General features: G+C 38.0%; 1 protein-coding gene across 1 annotated transcript in view; it reads right to left on the bottom strand.

The window, feature by feature from the left end:
* Positions 1–16,245, bottom strand: part of LOC140236457 (receptor-type tyrosine-protein phosphatase F-like) — a 133,222-nt gene that overhangs the window by 29,326 nt on the left and 87,651 nt on the right. The window contains exons 23-24 of the mRNA XM_072316382.1: positions 11,527–11,633; positions 1,071–1,275 (exon numbers count right to left, since the gene is read on the bottom strand). Coding sequence (XP_072172483.1) covers positions 1,071–1,275; positions 11,527–11,633 — 312 coding nt within the window. The remainder of the gene's footprint in view (positions 1–1,070; positions 1,276–11,526; positions 11,634–16,245) is intronic.

Here is a 16,245-nt window from a genome sequence, read left to right as displayed (position 1 = left end):
TATGGCAGGCCAGACGGAATCACTGCCAAAACAACTTTGGCAAACTGCAAAGTGCTGCAGGAACCTTCTCACCATAGATGATTCCACAACATTCATGAGAATACTTATTTTCACTTAACAAAGTCCTCCTAACTTTCCCGCGTATAAGCTATTTTGTGTGTCGTCAGTGATCCATTGTGTCATTTTTTTCTTATTACAATGGGTTAGCCATAAAAAACAGCAACATAAAGTGCTTTTATGAGACACCCTGACTAAGCTTTATTGTTTGTTTTCTGTCTTTACGGAACACAAAGCTATTTGTCATTCAGTTATTGTCCGCATTGTCTAATGAGCTACTGCGTTCCGACAAGTTATAACATGAAGGCCAATTACGCCTACTATTCTAGACATTTGAATGTATATGTATATCTCACCCATTTTGTTGGAACAGAAAATGCTTGAATTTTTTTTTTCTGTAATGAAATCAGGCTAACAATTACCCGAACTCTTTCATGCAAGAACATTATTCAATTTTAAAAGCAAGCGAAGAAAGTACTTGAATATATGTCTTTAAAAAATAAGGATTTTGTATCCAATATCAATTGGAATCGTATTCATATCATTTCAACTGTTCGTAGCTGCCTGACAAAATTGTATTATTTGTCTTTTTATGTATCATTAACTGTTGTACCTGAATGACATGTGAATAAAATTTCTTTATGAAAAAAGTTCATTTACAGGTGAAAAGAAGAACATTAGTGGGAAGGCGAATAAAATGCAGTATGCCACTATAAGCTACAAATGCCGATCTATACTTTTATCTTCCGTAAACCAAGCGTAGCAATATATCAGTCTTTTTATTTTCATCAGAAAAAAAAAATAAAACCACTAAACGATACAAACGATAGTCATCACATTCGGGTTTTTTTCCTGTCGTTTGAGCAGTATTAAAGAGGTTACTGCGTGCTTTTCCTCCTTTGACGAGATTGCAAAACAGATTGTTTCTTTGATAGTGACGGATATAATGAAATATTTGGTCAGCTAATAGATTAAGAATGAAGGAATGTGGGAAGCAGCAGAGAGGTACTCACTCGGTACTTTGGTGAACTCAGTGAGGACAATCACAATGCCGTCTCCGACACGATTGTTAGCTGAGATCCTAAAGATGTACTCAGTGGCTGGTTCTAGTTCGGATATCAATGCGTGAGAAGACGTGGACTTCCGAAGCTCCATCAGAGGCCTCTTGGTGGACCGGTTGCCATGGTGATTCGATTTCACGAGTGGCGCGTACGAGATCTGCGCAGGAGAACAGAGCAGACGAAAGAGGGAGACATTTCATAAATCAAGCTTTGTAAAAAGGATTCATTGTCATCGGACGGCGGCATTGTGACGTGGCCGTGGCCTTTTATGGTCTGGATATGATATGACAGTTCAGATGTGATAAAATGATGCGTTGTGTGATGTTTAACTGGATACATTATGACAGACATCTATCAATATCCGGGGGCCGTGGCGCATTAAAGTCTGTGATCGGTCGGAAACAAGACCATGACAGACTCGCATACACGATTTGATACGTAAAATCTTTCTCATGAATGTCATTTTTGCAATTGCAGGGTTTTCGCCGCAGTAACGATTAGACTTGGTCTTCATTACCTCTCGCTTGCTTATATACAAACCATAAGATACCTCACAAACTGGTAAATGTTGTTCACCATATTCCTAGACTGCAAATTCTCTAGTCCCTTCGTCCAGCAAGAAACAAAAGACTTTAACTGTAACACTGCATTATCCCGTCATATTCCAACTACACCTTGAACGCTGAATGATGTAGCTTGTTATTTCAGATAACACATCACACGATAGGTTGTTCAATCAACAAGAAAAGAGGGTATGCAAAGATGTGCTAGAGATCCCAATCAGAAACCACGACATGTCCGGAAATATGTCACTGCAATATAAACACTAACAGGAGACGGTGACTGCTATAATACTTTCACATCACCCTTGACATTTCACGACATTTTCTTTTCCTGTCAGCTTATCATTAACAGACAATAAAGGACATATACAAATTCATAGGTCCGCGTTGTCGTTGTCAACATTATCTCAGGCAAATCATCAGGGTCGGTTCTACATACAATCAATAGCGTATTCTAAAATCGCATTTAACATCATAATAATAGAAACGCACTGTACACCCTTGCGTTGATATGCAAATTGTAACCCAAAAAGGTACATGTTTTGTTAGAACTACGCTGCAAGGGGAACATAACAATTATGGAGTTACTCCCTTCATGTTCCTCATTAAAAAAGAACTGTTTATGCACGTTAGTTTTTACTCAAAGACATATTCAAAGATGAAAGAGAGAGAGAGAGAGAGAAAAGGGAAGAGAGATATTAATTTGTTTCACTTTTTTTTTCAAAGATGAACATACTCTTATGATCACATGAGGATGTGCGTATAAGATAGTAGAATGTGAAGACGTGTTAACCGACGCCCTTATCTCATCACACACACCATGCACACTGGTGACCATAATGTCGTAGGGTTTGACACTGTCGCAGCTTATCACCTTTTAATTCGAAAGGATCCATGAGGCAACATTGCGTCTGGCTAAGCAGGCATTGGAACTACACTGCTTGAACCCAAATCAGTCATGGGTTACTGTTCACAACACAATGAGATGCCGCGGGATCTCTACTAGTTGTTAATCATTTCCGCTATCAAGGAAATCTCAAAGCCTAGGCTGCAACGCGAGCACAATTCTATTACAAAGTTTTAGCAAAAGTTTGATATGACATTGATGGAAAAGATAACACACATACATCTCAACCTATAGAGCAAGAGAGAAACTCTTTTAGTGGGCGAATGATTTATCATAAACCTCTAGGAACCTACAATAGCGCAGCAAGGACTATGGAACTGTCCATTGAACTTCAAATATCAACATTCTAAAAACACAAATATAATCATACCTACATAACAATTTGAAAGAGAGAAATATACCCAAGCTATTATCATATTCTACATTCCATAGGTATGGAAGTCTAAAGACAGAGATCGTACGCTCTGTTTAAGGTGTTGACATAAAGAACATACGGTAAGGGAGAGGGTTTTTTTTTGTGTGCAGACTATGCCAACTTAATGTTTTGAATTGTGCTGCAGTAATTTACTACACGTATAGTCTGCCACCTATGATCAACTCCGCATTCACTAGATGACGTAGTCCAGTGAAGACTCAAACATCTCCATCGGAACACTCCTTCGTGTTCCTACTGTCACTATCACCTGCTGCTAAATTTCCGCTCAATCTATGTTTAGTCGTCTCGCATTCATTTGAAAGCATAAAGACTCAAGCCAAGAATGGGAGGAGAAACGGAAACGGCAAAGGTTAAGTCGTTGGCTCCATTCGGGGGAAAGCAACTTTCAGCTAAATTAGAAAAAAAACCCCAAAGATAAGTGAAGGAAACAAATAAGATAATTGACAGTTTGTATCGGTAGAGATTCCTTTAATAGAGAAATAGAATAATCTTTTCGCAAAATAGAAAATTTTAACAGCAAAACACAGTTGCCGCATCCCTCAAGCGGCAGCATGCATTAACTAAGAAATCGCGCCAACCCCCAAACTCCTCATCCCTTTATATCACCTTTGTTTACATATCTCTCTTATTTTTATCTTCTTTCAGTACAATGTCCCGTTCTCATTCTTTGCTGTTCTGGTGAGTGAATATATTTGGAATATTTTGATGACAATTATATACGGAGGGAAAACAGAAAGCAGCTGGTACCATACATAAGCTGCGCGTCATTAAGTTTTGCAATTTTCCCCAGCGGACTCACAAAAGCACTGATTGTAATGCCAGGAATCTTTATAAGCATGCTTGAGAATGGATTATTTATTTTTGTGCGTCTCTCCGTCATCGGCAGAGGCTCGACACAACTTTCACATCTTACATTTGTAAGTCTGAGCACGATATGAAATACGCTGATCTGTCAAACACACGACACATCAACGCACATTAAATTCGACGTCAGAGATATATCACCACAAGTGTATTTGTGCGCACTTTGGCTAAAGACATTCTGTGCGACGTGCTGGTACAGTATAGAACTCGTCAGTAAAATATTTGCCCATAAAAGGGAAAATTGTAACCCAAAGAGACAATCTTGATGTGTAACAACAAGACAACATCGACGGTTCAACAGACGGTACAGATATGAACTGACTTAATATTAACAAAGACCTGCATAATGAACGCCATGATGTGGTCACACAACCCAGCAAAGCGATTTCACGTGCACATTATGAAGCCATGTCACATGACTGACAGACAGTTCTGTCGTCATGACTTTCTGATCATTCCTTTTTTTAAGTACCAAATTCTATACCGTTTGGTCTAATTCGATTTTTTTTTTCAATCTTATTTTGTTACTGTTTGGAATCTATCATACGACTTGATTTCTTCTTTTTGGGACGACAGTATATAGTGTCATTTCTGCAAAGTTGAACTTGAAAAAATAAATGAAAGGACGTGACATGAAATAAAATGAAATATGAGTTGGCATTTGAAGTATGCGTTTTTGTTTTGTTTCGTTTTATTTTGCTTGATTTGTTTTGTTTAGTCTAGCCTTGTTTTGTTTTGGCGTCATTTTTTTTAAGAAGAAAACTACCCGTAACTGCGGTTGACAGGAATAGACACAACTTCCCGACTTTGAATGTCGGGTTAACAACATTTGAATAAGGAACAAGAGAAATCATTAGGGTAGCATCTTTCGGGAGAAGTTTAGATTCCAAACCATCTTTCATTTCCTCCCACAGTGTACACTAAAAGATTCTTGCATAGAGTCGCTGTCCCATTGTTTCAAACATTACTTATTTTTAGCGTTTCGACAGAATCAATAAATGTGAAACAATATCTGAAATTTGTGTGCAAATTGACTACTCCAAACAATACAGTGGCACGTCATGCATATTTATAAATTTGGACAGCTGCCGAATGTTAGAGTAATTTAATAACAAGAGAATACCGCTGGATATATGATACATAATTAGATTGACAAATGCACAATTTTGCAGAAAATTGATCAACCCTGGATCGTAAGACGTAAAACGTGCAAAGCCAATAATAATGATTATCACCAGAACTGTGAAATGAAAACTAATGCAATCATTGTAAAATTTTCATATTTAACATGACAGCGACTTTTTATTATTTTCAACAGCATTGGTTGGAATCATGATTGAGGTTCAAATGAAATCATTGGCACATTATTGTAACCATCACTACAAACTGAAAAAACTTTCTCATTCTCTTTTGAATCTTACAAAACAGTAAGGTAGTCCTGTCATTTAAACCGTTTATTGAGAATCATCGAGTAGCTTAATCTTGGCGATCTGAGTTATCGTCAAGACTGATTTTTCGAGAGTGAATGTTCTCGATAGAACGCCATGCAAACTATACAGCATACTCAGATCTGATGAGTAATTGACGTGTGCGGAATTAGGCGGGAAATCGGAACATTTCCAGACGGTCTAAACTCGTTAAAGTTAAACATTTAATGAAGTTCTAAAATTCGCTGCCTGAAATACAAACGCAGATGAAAGTTTAGAAAGAAATTAGATAAAACTTAAACTCAAATTGGAAACTTCGTCATTATTATGCAGTAATCGAGAGAATCAGACGCGTGCTAAGTAGATGTAAACTTTGATATCAAAGACTTCCCATGACCTTTAATGACCGATCCTCCTCAAAGACCGCAGCACAACGATCAGACGTGTCACTGCGATACTGTTAAACCACGTGGAGATTAATGGTCCTCGCACTTGACTCTATGATTCATGGTAAATGTATCAACAACCCTGAGCGAGCGGGAAGCGGTAACGATGGCAACGGGATGGTTGTGGATGACGTGAGGAGGATGGCATCAGTTAGGGGCTGGTGAGAGGGCCCTACAGATGGAATTAGGATTCGATGATATTCACAGAAACATCGCAACTTTCACTGCCAATTACAACCAGATTTTTAATATTGAACACCATAACAAAACAATATTACTTGCTATGGTGGGCTGATCAAGACAGTCCGTCAGGTCAGTATGTTGTTTCGAGAACATATTGTGCTACAAATGTATAAAATATTGTTTGAGTCTTAAAGAGATGACATGTGTTTCCAGTTCCTGTTGCTTTAATTGATAGGCCCCAGAAATATTGACAAAAATCCTTATTGTTGTCTAACGTAGATGAAAACACACTACGTCCATATTATAGTGTTGGTAATTTGCACACCAACATAACACGACTTCCCTGAGTTTACCTCTTTGAGTGCTCTTTAATTTCTCATTGATTCATCATTACCTTGTTAAAGTGAGGGAATGGGCGGGACTTCCTCTCGCACGGTGTGTTTACAGAAAAAAGGAAAGATAGCATCAGACGTTTCCCACGGGAAAATCTTCCTGAACACCTGTTGCGATCATTCCAAGAGGCGCAGGGGATCCAAGTTCTTATACTTTCAAGTGAGAAATGTGTATTTCTCATTTTCCTAAGCACTGATTACTCGTTTGCCATTCTAAGTGTTGTTCTGGTGATTTAGTAAAATTCCCTACTTATTTCACAACATTAAGGTACTGAAAGGGAATCAGAATTTGATCTCTAAAAGCTCTGCCCACTCTAATGCTGTTTCATTCTTTCCCTTTCCCCACTTTCTAATTTTTCTGTATTTTTTTTTAAATATTTTCTTCTTCTATTGAGACGGCCATCACTATCAAGCACTTGCTTATGATAGCAGACTCCTGTATTTTTTCTCCTTTCTCTTTCTAACTGGAAATAAGTCCATTGCTGATTTCTTTGATTTCATTGAATTTGTTCAGATACTTTAAGATTATCCTGATTACTATACTGTGCACTTGTATTATGTACATTTTTGTTCAAAATGCACAGTACACGTACCGTGAATTTTGCATAATTTTGATAAAAATGCAGAAATAATATCAAACTGAACTGAACTGAAGTTTAATGCATAACGTCACAATGACGTAGTATGGCTAAAAAGCCTCAAGTCCTGGAAGCCAATACCGAGCCCGCCACCAGTGGCGCCCTGCTAACAAAGCGGGTGTCGACGGCCCTTGACGATGTGATGATGAGCTATTACGCGGAATGACGGCGGGTGAATCATATCAACTGGTGGGCGGTGTGGGCGGAGCGATCGAGAGGCACAATAACAAACTAACAGCATCATGTTGTATAGTAGATCGAAGCACACATATATACACACGCACACACAGGGAACGCGTATATGTATAATACATATGCCATGAACAGACAAACATCTTACTTTTACAGCCAAATTATTCAATGGTATTGTCAATCATTATCCTGATCATGGTTACCATCACTATAGTCAGCACTGTTCTCAGCTAACTGTATTTATTGGTTTAATGGGAAGAATATGCGTTATATTTATCCGAGCAAAATATACTTATTAATCAACGTCTAGCTTAACATATTGATTTAAAAATCAGAACTTTCCTATGATGATAATGATGGTAATGATAATGATGATGACGATAATGATAATACTAATCATAATCATAATAATGATACTACTACTACTAATAATAATAATAATAACAATGATGATAATAATGAGTGATGCAACACCACGCATATAAACACACAGACACAATGTCATATATAAATGTACGTGTATGTGTGCCACTCAACACCTCTGTCAAAGAAAGGTGAGCGCGGTTCGAAATTTGAGAGAGTCTATTGTCCATCTCACTAAGGTATCGTATAACGTGCGCCTGCAAGATGCACACACGAGAGGCTGGCCCTACCGAAACAGACATCCCCTCCAGCGCGGTAATTACACCATATACGAGAGATGTAATGTTCCCGCTTTTAATTTTTTTCTTTCTTTTTTTTTTCAGCGTATGATTCACAATTCACCTTCAGGCACGCCACAAGGTGAGAATTAGCCAGCTCTCAGCCGGGGCGACATTCATCCAACAAAGGCAATTAGGCGCAAACTATACCTCTTTCCCACATGACACTTATCGTATCAAGCTGCTGAAAAAAAAAGCTTTGTCTGATTAACCTCGGAAAAGCGAGTGGAAGAGCCTTTTTAATCTTATGAGTGTCAACCGATTGGTACAATGTGAGTGGGATTAAAGGATTCATGAAACTTAACGCTCCAAACTGATTTGTCATACGCGTCACTTGGTCTTGCTCTAGGGGTCTCTATCGCCTCAAATGTCAACAATGATTAAAAACGAAACAATGCACCTTCACATTCACCATCGAATCTTGCTAATTTATATTTTCTTGACAACAACCAATCGTTGTCATTCCTTATGATTTTGATTTCATGCAAAAAGAGTAATAAGCACCCTCATACACCAGTCATTAATATTGTACATGTAGATTTCAGATTGTTTAAACATGGATGTTTTCTTAAGCCTCGTAGGTGTGTTTGGGGTTTATTGTAATAAAAACAAATGCGAAAAAAAAAATCATGATTCCAAATTGAAAAAAAGCAGTATGTAATAAAAAAAAGTAAAATTTTGTTATTCTCTATATGCGTATCTGATGCATTTTGTATTCACGAGAAATATGAAAGTAAATAAAATGTAAAAATTGAAAATTATATTGTAACCGCGCGGTCTATTGGCACACGCGATTAAACGGGAATTTCAGACGGTTCTTATAATTTCACATCATGTATAGTACATCATGTTGTCCATAAATTGACAGCTCCATGTATGGATTTGTGGAATTTATTGTGGTCCTTGATTGGAGAACCCAATAAATAATAGCCGGGTTCACACGTACACCAATTAGCGGGATACAAATCTCGAGATTTGCATCACGATCGTCATCCCGAGTTTTTTGCACGTGTGGACAGAAAAAACCCGAAAATTAGCGGGATAAGCATCGCGATGCTAATCCCAAGAAATCTTGCGCTGGTTCATCAATTAGCGGGATAATTCGGTACGTGTGGACGCTCGCCAAATTAGCGGGATACCGATCGCGATCGCTATCCCGCTAATTTGGTACGTGTGGACGCTCGCAAAAAAAAACTCGGGATGTGCATCGCGATCGTCATCCCGCTATTTTGTACGTGTGAACCCGGCTATTATGAAAAACTCAAAACAACTTACACTGAACAAGGATGAGGACAAAGAGGCTCAAATATTTCAGAAATGTAGCAATGTAATTCCATTACAACACCACTTGCTTAACAAGTTCACCCGTGTAGAATTTTGGGATGCTTTCTTCTTTTGTTCTTATTCCTTGAGTCCCTACCAATGCATTCCTGTTGTGAGGCTACCATGCCATTATCCTTGTTCATTGTGATTTGTCATCAATTTTGAAAACATTCTTTTTCCTCATCCCAATCACTATAAATTCTGAAACTCTGTACCAGGTATAACCAATTTATAGTTATTCAAATGGTAAAAGTCTGAAAATAATCGGGAGGTCTCCTTTAAAGCTTGGAAGGCGTACTAGTAATGATGGATCACTTCGAGCCTGTCGTGAACTACTCATTTGGGTATTTCCAAGATAAAAGGGCATACTTCAAGGATGCTGGGTTATTTTCTGTATTAAATGTGCATTATCCCTCAATACAACATGATCTTTGGAAACAATTTGATGAGAGATAACTTTCCCCCAAATGCTTAAAACAAGCAATATAATATTAGAATTTATGTCAAATTGAAAATTTTGCGGTCAACGTATGTTACGCTGGACTGACATCATAGTACTAATTATGAAGGTCAAATAATTAATGATCATTGAAAATTTGTTGTTTCACAACTGAATGACTTTATATTGAATTGAAAACATATTAACAGCCTTTACAATCCATTTAGCACTGTGTTTTATACCATTTCAGACGTGGTGAACATACGTTACGTGGACTTTTTCTTTTTCGGTGGTCCACGTAACGTACGTTCACCCCAGAATTTTCATTTTGGCATAAGTTATATTCCTTATAATATAAAATATTTGGAGCATTTGGGGCAAATTTATATCTCTCATTAAAGTGTTCTGAAAGATCATATTGTGGGGGGGGGGGGGGGGAGGGGGCAATGCACACTAGAAACAGAAAATAACCTGACATCCCTGAAATGTACCCTTTTGCCTTGGAATGTCCATTTGCAACAACGACAAGAATACAAGACTATGCGAACATATATGAGTATCTCTCTGTAGATACGCGTTGGAGATGTGATCGAAACACGTGATGATATGATGTCGTGATGAATAGCATCTCGGCTGGAATGACAAAAAGTAACATTTACAGCAGTATGTAAAGATACTTAATGAAAATATGCATTCATCACGCAGGCAAACTGCATTACAGTAATGGGATTTTGAGACTTTATAACCACAGGGAGGTAATAGGCGTGTGACAGAGGAGAAAATTCATTCTCGTATCAATACGCAGAATTGGGCTTATTGGGCTGTATCTGTGCATTCATAGTTTGTATCCAAAGACGGATAGGTTCAAAGTCCTTATATTCGGCCTTAATGTACAGTGTGATATGAATGTAATAATCCCGCTTTAAGCATATGCTGCAGGCGATTCCCTTATACCACAAGCTATGATTGATATTGAATTCAAGAGATGGACACTACATAATATACACTGAGATAAGAACGAGTGATCCATAGTATCTCAAAGAGAAGTGTAGTGCAGAAAGCATAAACCAAAAAAAAAAAAACAAACAAACAAACAAAAACCCAACATTATTTTCTCGATGACTAATCTATTCATAGTTAGAGTTGCTCTAAAAGGTGATGCAAAGTGAGTATTTCTTGCGAGGAAAATATCAAAGAATATCCAAATGATTTCATTTCCTATGCTACTCATGGCGCAGGCACGTACATTACGTAAACGCAAATTGTTTTTGAAGAATCCTTGTCATACTGGCAGGAAAAGTTCTCGCATTCTTATTGTAAAGCTTCAGCTTGATGAAAGCCGGCTCTGTTCAGAGAGGGCTTCCATTACACTCTTACTACCCCGGCGCACAGGGTTAATACCAGGATTCGTTACCCCGCCATGTCTCACACGCCGTGAAGACGGGCGCACAAATTACCACAGCTGCCTCGTGGCGCCGTGGGGCTAATCGCTGTTTAGACACGTGATAGCAATGATACACCAGTGTCACGTGACGCATTAAGCGCGCTTTGCTTCATCTGCAGCACACTTACGTGTAAATCATACCAAATCATCAATATGAATGTTATTAAGGGAGAACGGATGAGCTCGAAGACAGAGAGAGTGAAAGGGGGGGGGGGGGCGATAGAGAAAGCAGAGAGTTTCAACTGTACGTACAGATAGTAGTGTGTCTCACTTCCATACATATTTGCTATTATTATAATTCTCGAATGGGATTGATGTCAAAGAAACAGAGTTACAAACACAAATTCACGCACACACACACACAAACACACGCACACATATATACACACATGAAAAGATGGTTTATGTTCACGGTGTTAGTCAGGCTAGGGTGATGGAGCGAAGATAACTTACTGTGTATCCTTCCAGACGACCATTCAGGGATTTTGGAGCGCCCCAGACTAGCTCTATAGAGGTCAAAGTTCGATTCAAAACGCGGACTTGAGTTACAGGTCCAGGCACTACATACAGATAAAAGAGAATGAAACAAACGATTACAATATCTGTACATCACACAGTTAAAATATAAAGAATGATTCTTAAAGACTAGGACTTGTTAAGAAAAAAGGATTGGGAGAAAAACAACAGAAATAGCAAAGACATTTACAGAAAATTTGATGAAGACATATCGTAGCTTGAGCACAAATCAGTAAAATTCAAGTAGGATCCTACATGTTCATGTAAAGCAGAACTAAAATACGAGAAGGGAAGGCTATTTTCTCCCTACGTATGAACAATATAGCTATTTGGAAGAAAAAGATGATTACATGGGGTTGAAGGGAAGCAAAATACCAAAAGAATTGTGGTTCACCCAGACATAAAACACAACAATGTGTATGTACATATCATATTATATATATTATATATAAAACACAATGATGTATATGCACATACTATATATACATAATATAAATATAATGTATATATATATATATATATACATATATATATATATGTATATGTGTGTGTGTGTGTGTGTGTGTGTGTGTGTGTGTATGTATATATGTATGTGTATAATATGTGTATTTATATGTAAGTGATTACAGCTGTATGTGTGTGCGGAGTTTATATATGTTTGTATATGATGTGAACATCCGTCTGCTCATTGGCTTTCGTGATCTTAAAAATACCAGAATACAGTCCAATAATACAGTCCAAATACGCCTTTCTTTGGCACACATCTCAGTATTGTTTTATAAACATAGTCATAACTGGCGTTCAAGGCCCTTGGAAGCGAGTCAAAGTGAATGCAAAACCCGCCAAAGTGCTCAAAGTATAATTGGCGAGTTGAAACTTTTTGAAGTAAGAGGTATATTCCTCGATACCCATATGACGGTCTAACCACTTTCAAGCAAAGAATCACTGACTGATGTTAACGACATTTTTATCGATGTCCCTCAGTTCTTTTAAAATGGTTACGAGTGATACGAATTAATGGTCTTAGTATAAACACTCTCCCATCACGGCGCATCGCGATCGTTAATACTATGATGTGTCATATTCTGAAATGAAAGGTATTAATTAGTCACCGATTGTTCTCAACAATACTCGATAATTAGCATTAAAGGTCCTTGGGAACAACTGGCCTTGGACCGCCTATAGAGAGTGAGATCGGTCCGGACAATTAGCAAATTAACGGGTTGGGTCGGTTACTGATTGGTTTTCTCGCTTAAGACATGTAGATTATGAAGTCTTATACAGCGGGAATTGCACTATCACATGTCGATATCATTGATCGCCTGTATTGAGCATTTTGGTCGTTAGATGAAGATAATTACAAGGGCTAAATCGTCAGAAAGGATGGAGGGGGTTAAACAATAATCATGTATATACCTCAGCAATTCTGAAATCTGATATCCATATCAAATTAGAATCATTTCCTCGAGACGTGCTACAAGAAGAAGTGAGAAGTGGGCTATTTCTATATAATAATCCAGTTCATCGTTATAATCATTGTGACTATCCCCTCAAAAAGTTACAAAGAAAATCATTAACTGATGAATTGGTAAATCATAAAATTGAAACATACTTGTTGCCAGATACGGGTAGAATTCAATATCGTTATGTGTACAACAAACTGAAAATCATTTCTTGTATACTGCTAATCAAAGCATCGTCATAAATCCTTGCACTGGTATTTGCTTCACTTACCCTGTATTTCAGACCACTGAATTATTAAGTTGTAAATGCAACGAAATCAAAACAAAGCGAGCCTGAAAAAAAATCCGTCAGAACAGTGAAAGTCCAATGATGTATAAATCCAGCAAGAATAATATGTCACGTTCAGTATAAGTATAGCCTTTGGAGGGAGGGAAGGGTAGGCACGCGTACGCAGACAGACACAGTGAACTACTGAGCGGAACGCGGGTATTGATGAGTTTATAAGTCCACGAGTCACTGGCAGCGGAGTGCGCAGACTCCTTCACGCAAACGTGATTATGCTTTGGCTTATTTAATATCCGGTGTTGAGAGCCTAAAAGAACTGTGCGGACTGCAACACTGAAATAATAAAGTGAATAGGAACAGATCCTTGTGTTGTGAAGGTAGGAAGGGAGCACAGGAGACAGAAAACGGGGAGGTTAACAGATAACTGAACGAAAGGAGAAAACACGAGCCCAAACTCTATATACATTCTCTAAAACGCTTGGACGTCATTGAAGGTAATCATTCCATACATATACTGCGATGTTTGATTAAACAAGTCTTTTATACAGATAAGCACAAAACACGCAGTTTTATTTTAGAAATATTAGCTGCAATTATTTCTCCTAGAGGTATCAAATACTAAAACTTGAGTCAAAAAGGTCAAATTCCGTTTGAGCGACACAAAAGATAGTTGCAAAAAATAAAGACTCCTAAAAGTGAAAGTGGTTCAGTCTGGGACACCAAGTAAGTAACTCAAGTCTTTTTATGACTGTCTCTGCTTGGTTAATATGTTAATAAATTATAGTCCTCATAATCTACGTCATACTATCATCTTGTATTTCAATTTTTTCTAAAGGGTACTTTTTTTTTCTTGAATGAATACAAACTAATGATTCTTGAGCAAGGAAAGGAAACATCGTTTTCCTATAAAGTCATTTCTCATACTTCTGTCATGATGTAATACCGAGGTGTTAGAATGTCAAAATCACCGATTAACTATTCATGAACATTATGGGCACATGGGGATCACGAAACCGGGGGAAGGGGGCTTGGAGAGCTGCAGTAACCTCCCCCCCCCCCCCCCTCCGTCGACACTTACAAAAAAGTCGCGAAACTACCCCACCCGCCCCCCCCCCCCAAAAAAAAAAAAAAATCAAAACACAAACTCACACGCACACGCACGCACACATACAAAAAATGACTTTCCGAGGGTACCGACCGAAGAGGGGGGGGGGGGGGAATCATTGCTCCTATGACATCGCCCCACCTTTCGCCTCCATGGGGAGGGGATGCAGCAGAGCACTCCCCCTCCCCCCACACACACACGCTTAAATGATTCCACGTTCCTTGAGTAGGAACCAGAATGTGTATTGTCACATCCGGATACCATTCGACACATACCGGCGACATCCCTGCGTTGGTATAACATATTGTCATGCGGAAAACCTTGAGTGAATTCACGGGGAAGCGCAAACAACCTTACAGTGCAATAAATCGGTAATCGATTTTCCATTGAATTTTGACATTTGCGTCCTTTACCTAGACGATGACTTTCAATTACTATTAAAGCAAATGTCACAAATTTTATCCTATCTAAGCATATTTCCTGGAATCAACTACATGGGGATCCAAAAATATATTCCCTCCAAAGGAAAGGATGTGTGAGATTCCAGACACATCAAAACATATTGGCACTATTAAAACACCGTTAAAGCTAATCATGTAAACAAAAACACTGTGTTAAAAAATAAATGTGATTTAGAGAGAGAGAGAGAGAGAGAGAGAGAGAGAGAGAGAGAAAGCTTGCCGGGGATAGAGGCTTTACAGATTTGGTTCAGCGTCACTTTTTACGAGACAATCAACATTAAAAAGACATTGGCACAATTAGTGTTTAGTTTTACCTTTAGATTAGTGAGCATACATAGTACACCATTATGTCCGGCGAGAGTGCTCGCGAGGGAGTGGATTAAAGCACAGAGAAAGTGTGGGTTTGCTTCAAGGACCAATGAAATAACATGATTTTAAAAAGCTATGTGTGGAGGAGAGCTATATCAAAGCAACCACTGTTATTTTAACTATCAGCAAATCTTTTACAAATTAAGCAATTTAAAGAAATGCAGAAAGAATACAGTGTTATTACCGTCAATGGCTAAATCTATGAAGAACATTGTCATAAGCATGTGGTCAGAAGGCTGTATTTTCTGAACCTACTGTAAAAGCGTTTTAGCTCGAGTGACTGCATTACTTAAACTCATAGAGTTTCATATGCATATTTCCTTTGACAAAAGGAAATATTCAATACGCTTTCTTTCGAAATATCTTGATGAAAAAAAATCTTTAAATACATACTTGAATTAATTTTACCATTTTGTCATATGTCATTTTAAAGTAATCTCATTGTTCAATCTATGATCGCACACAGACGTAAATCAACATTCGCAAAGTGACTGTGGCCTATGATTCAAAATTAGAATCAATCAGAGGTTATTTACATATTTTAGGATTTCCGCTGAGTACAAAGGACATTCCACCATAATTTTTGTTTCTCTTAAAGCTCTTGTTTGACTTTATCAAAATGTTCCTCTCTCCAGCAGTGTACATTATACCCTATATAATATTTCCCTGAAGTTAAAACTGCGCCATAATGCTCTTCAAAATGTTAAAGCTTCCCAGAACTTGGATCGTCTTTTCTATGTTGAGTTATTATTGCAAGGACATGACATTGCTGCTGCGTTCTATATTTTACTGTGGAATCCTAAAATGAGTGATTTTAGACCACTACTGTCCAATGTCATAGAAGTTCTTTTCGTGTATTCTTTTTTTCTTTTTCGAAACTGGGTTATGTTGGTTTCCTGCCACAGTTTCACAGAATGAAAATAAAAAGATGAATACTTTTGGTTAAATTGCTGCCAGGTTTTAGTCACAAAT

Source organism: Diadema setosum, chromosome 13 (genome assembly GCF_964275005.1).
Source record: "Diadema setosum chromosome 13, eeDiaSeto1, whole genome shotgun sequence".
Taxonomy (NCBI): Eukaryota; Metazoa; Echinodermata; class Echinoidea; order Diadematoida; family Diadematidae; genus Diadema; species Diadema setosum.
This window is presented reverse-complemented; position numbering and strand designations above follow the sequence as displayed.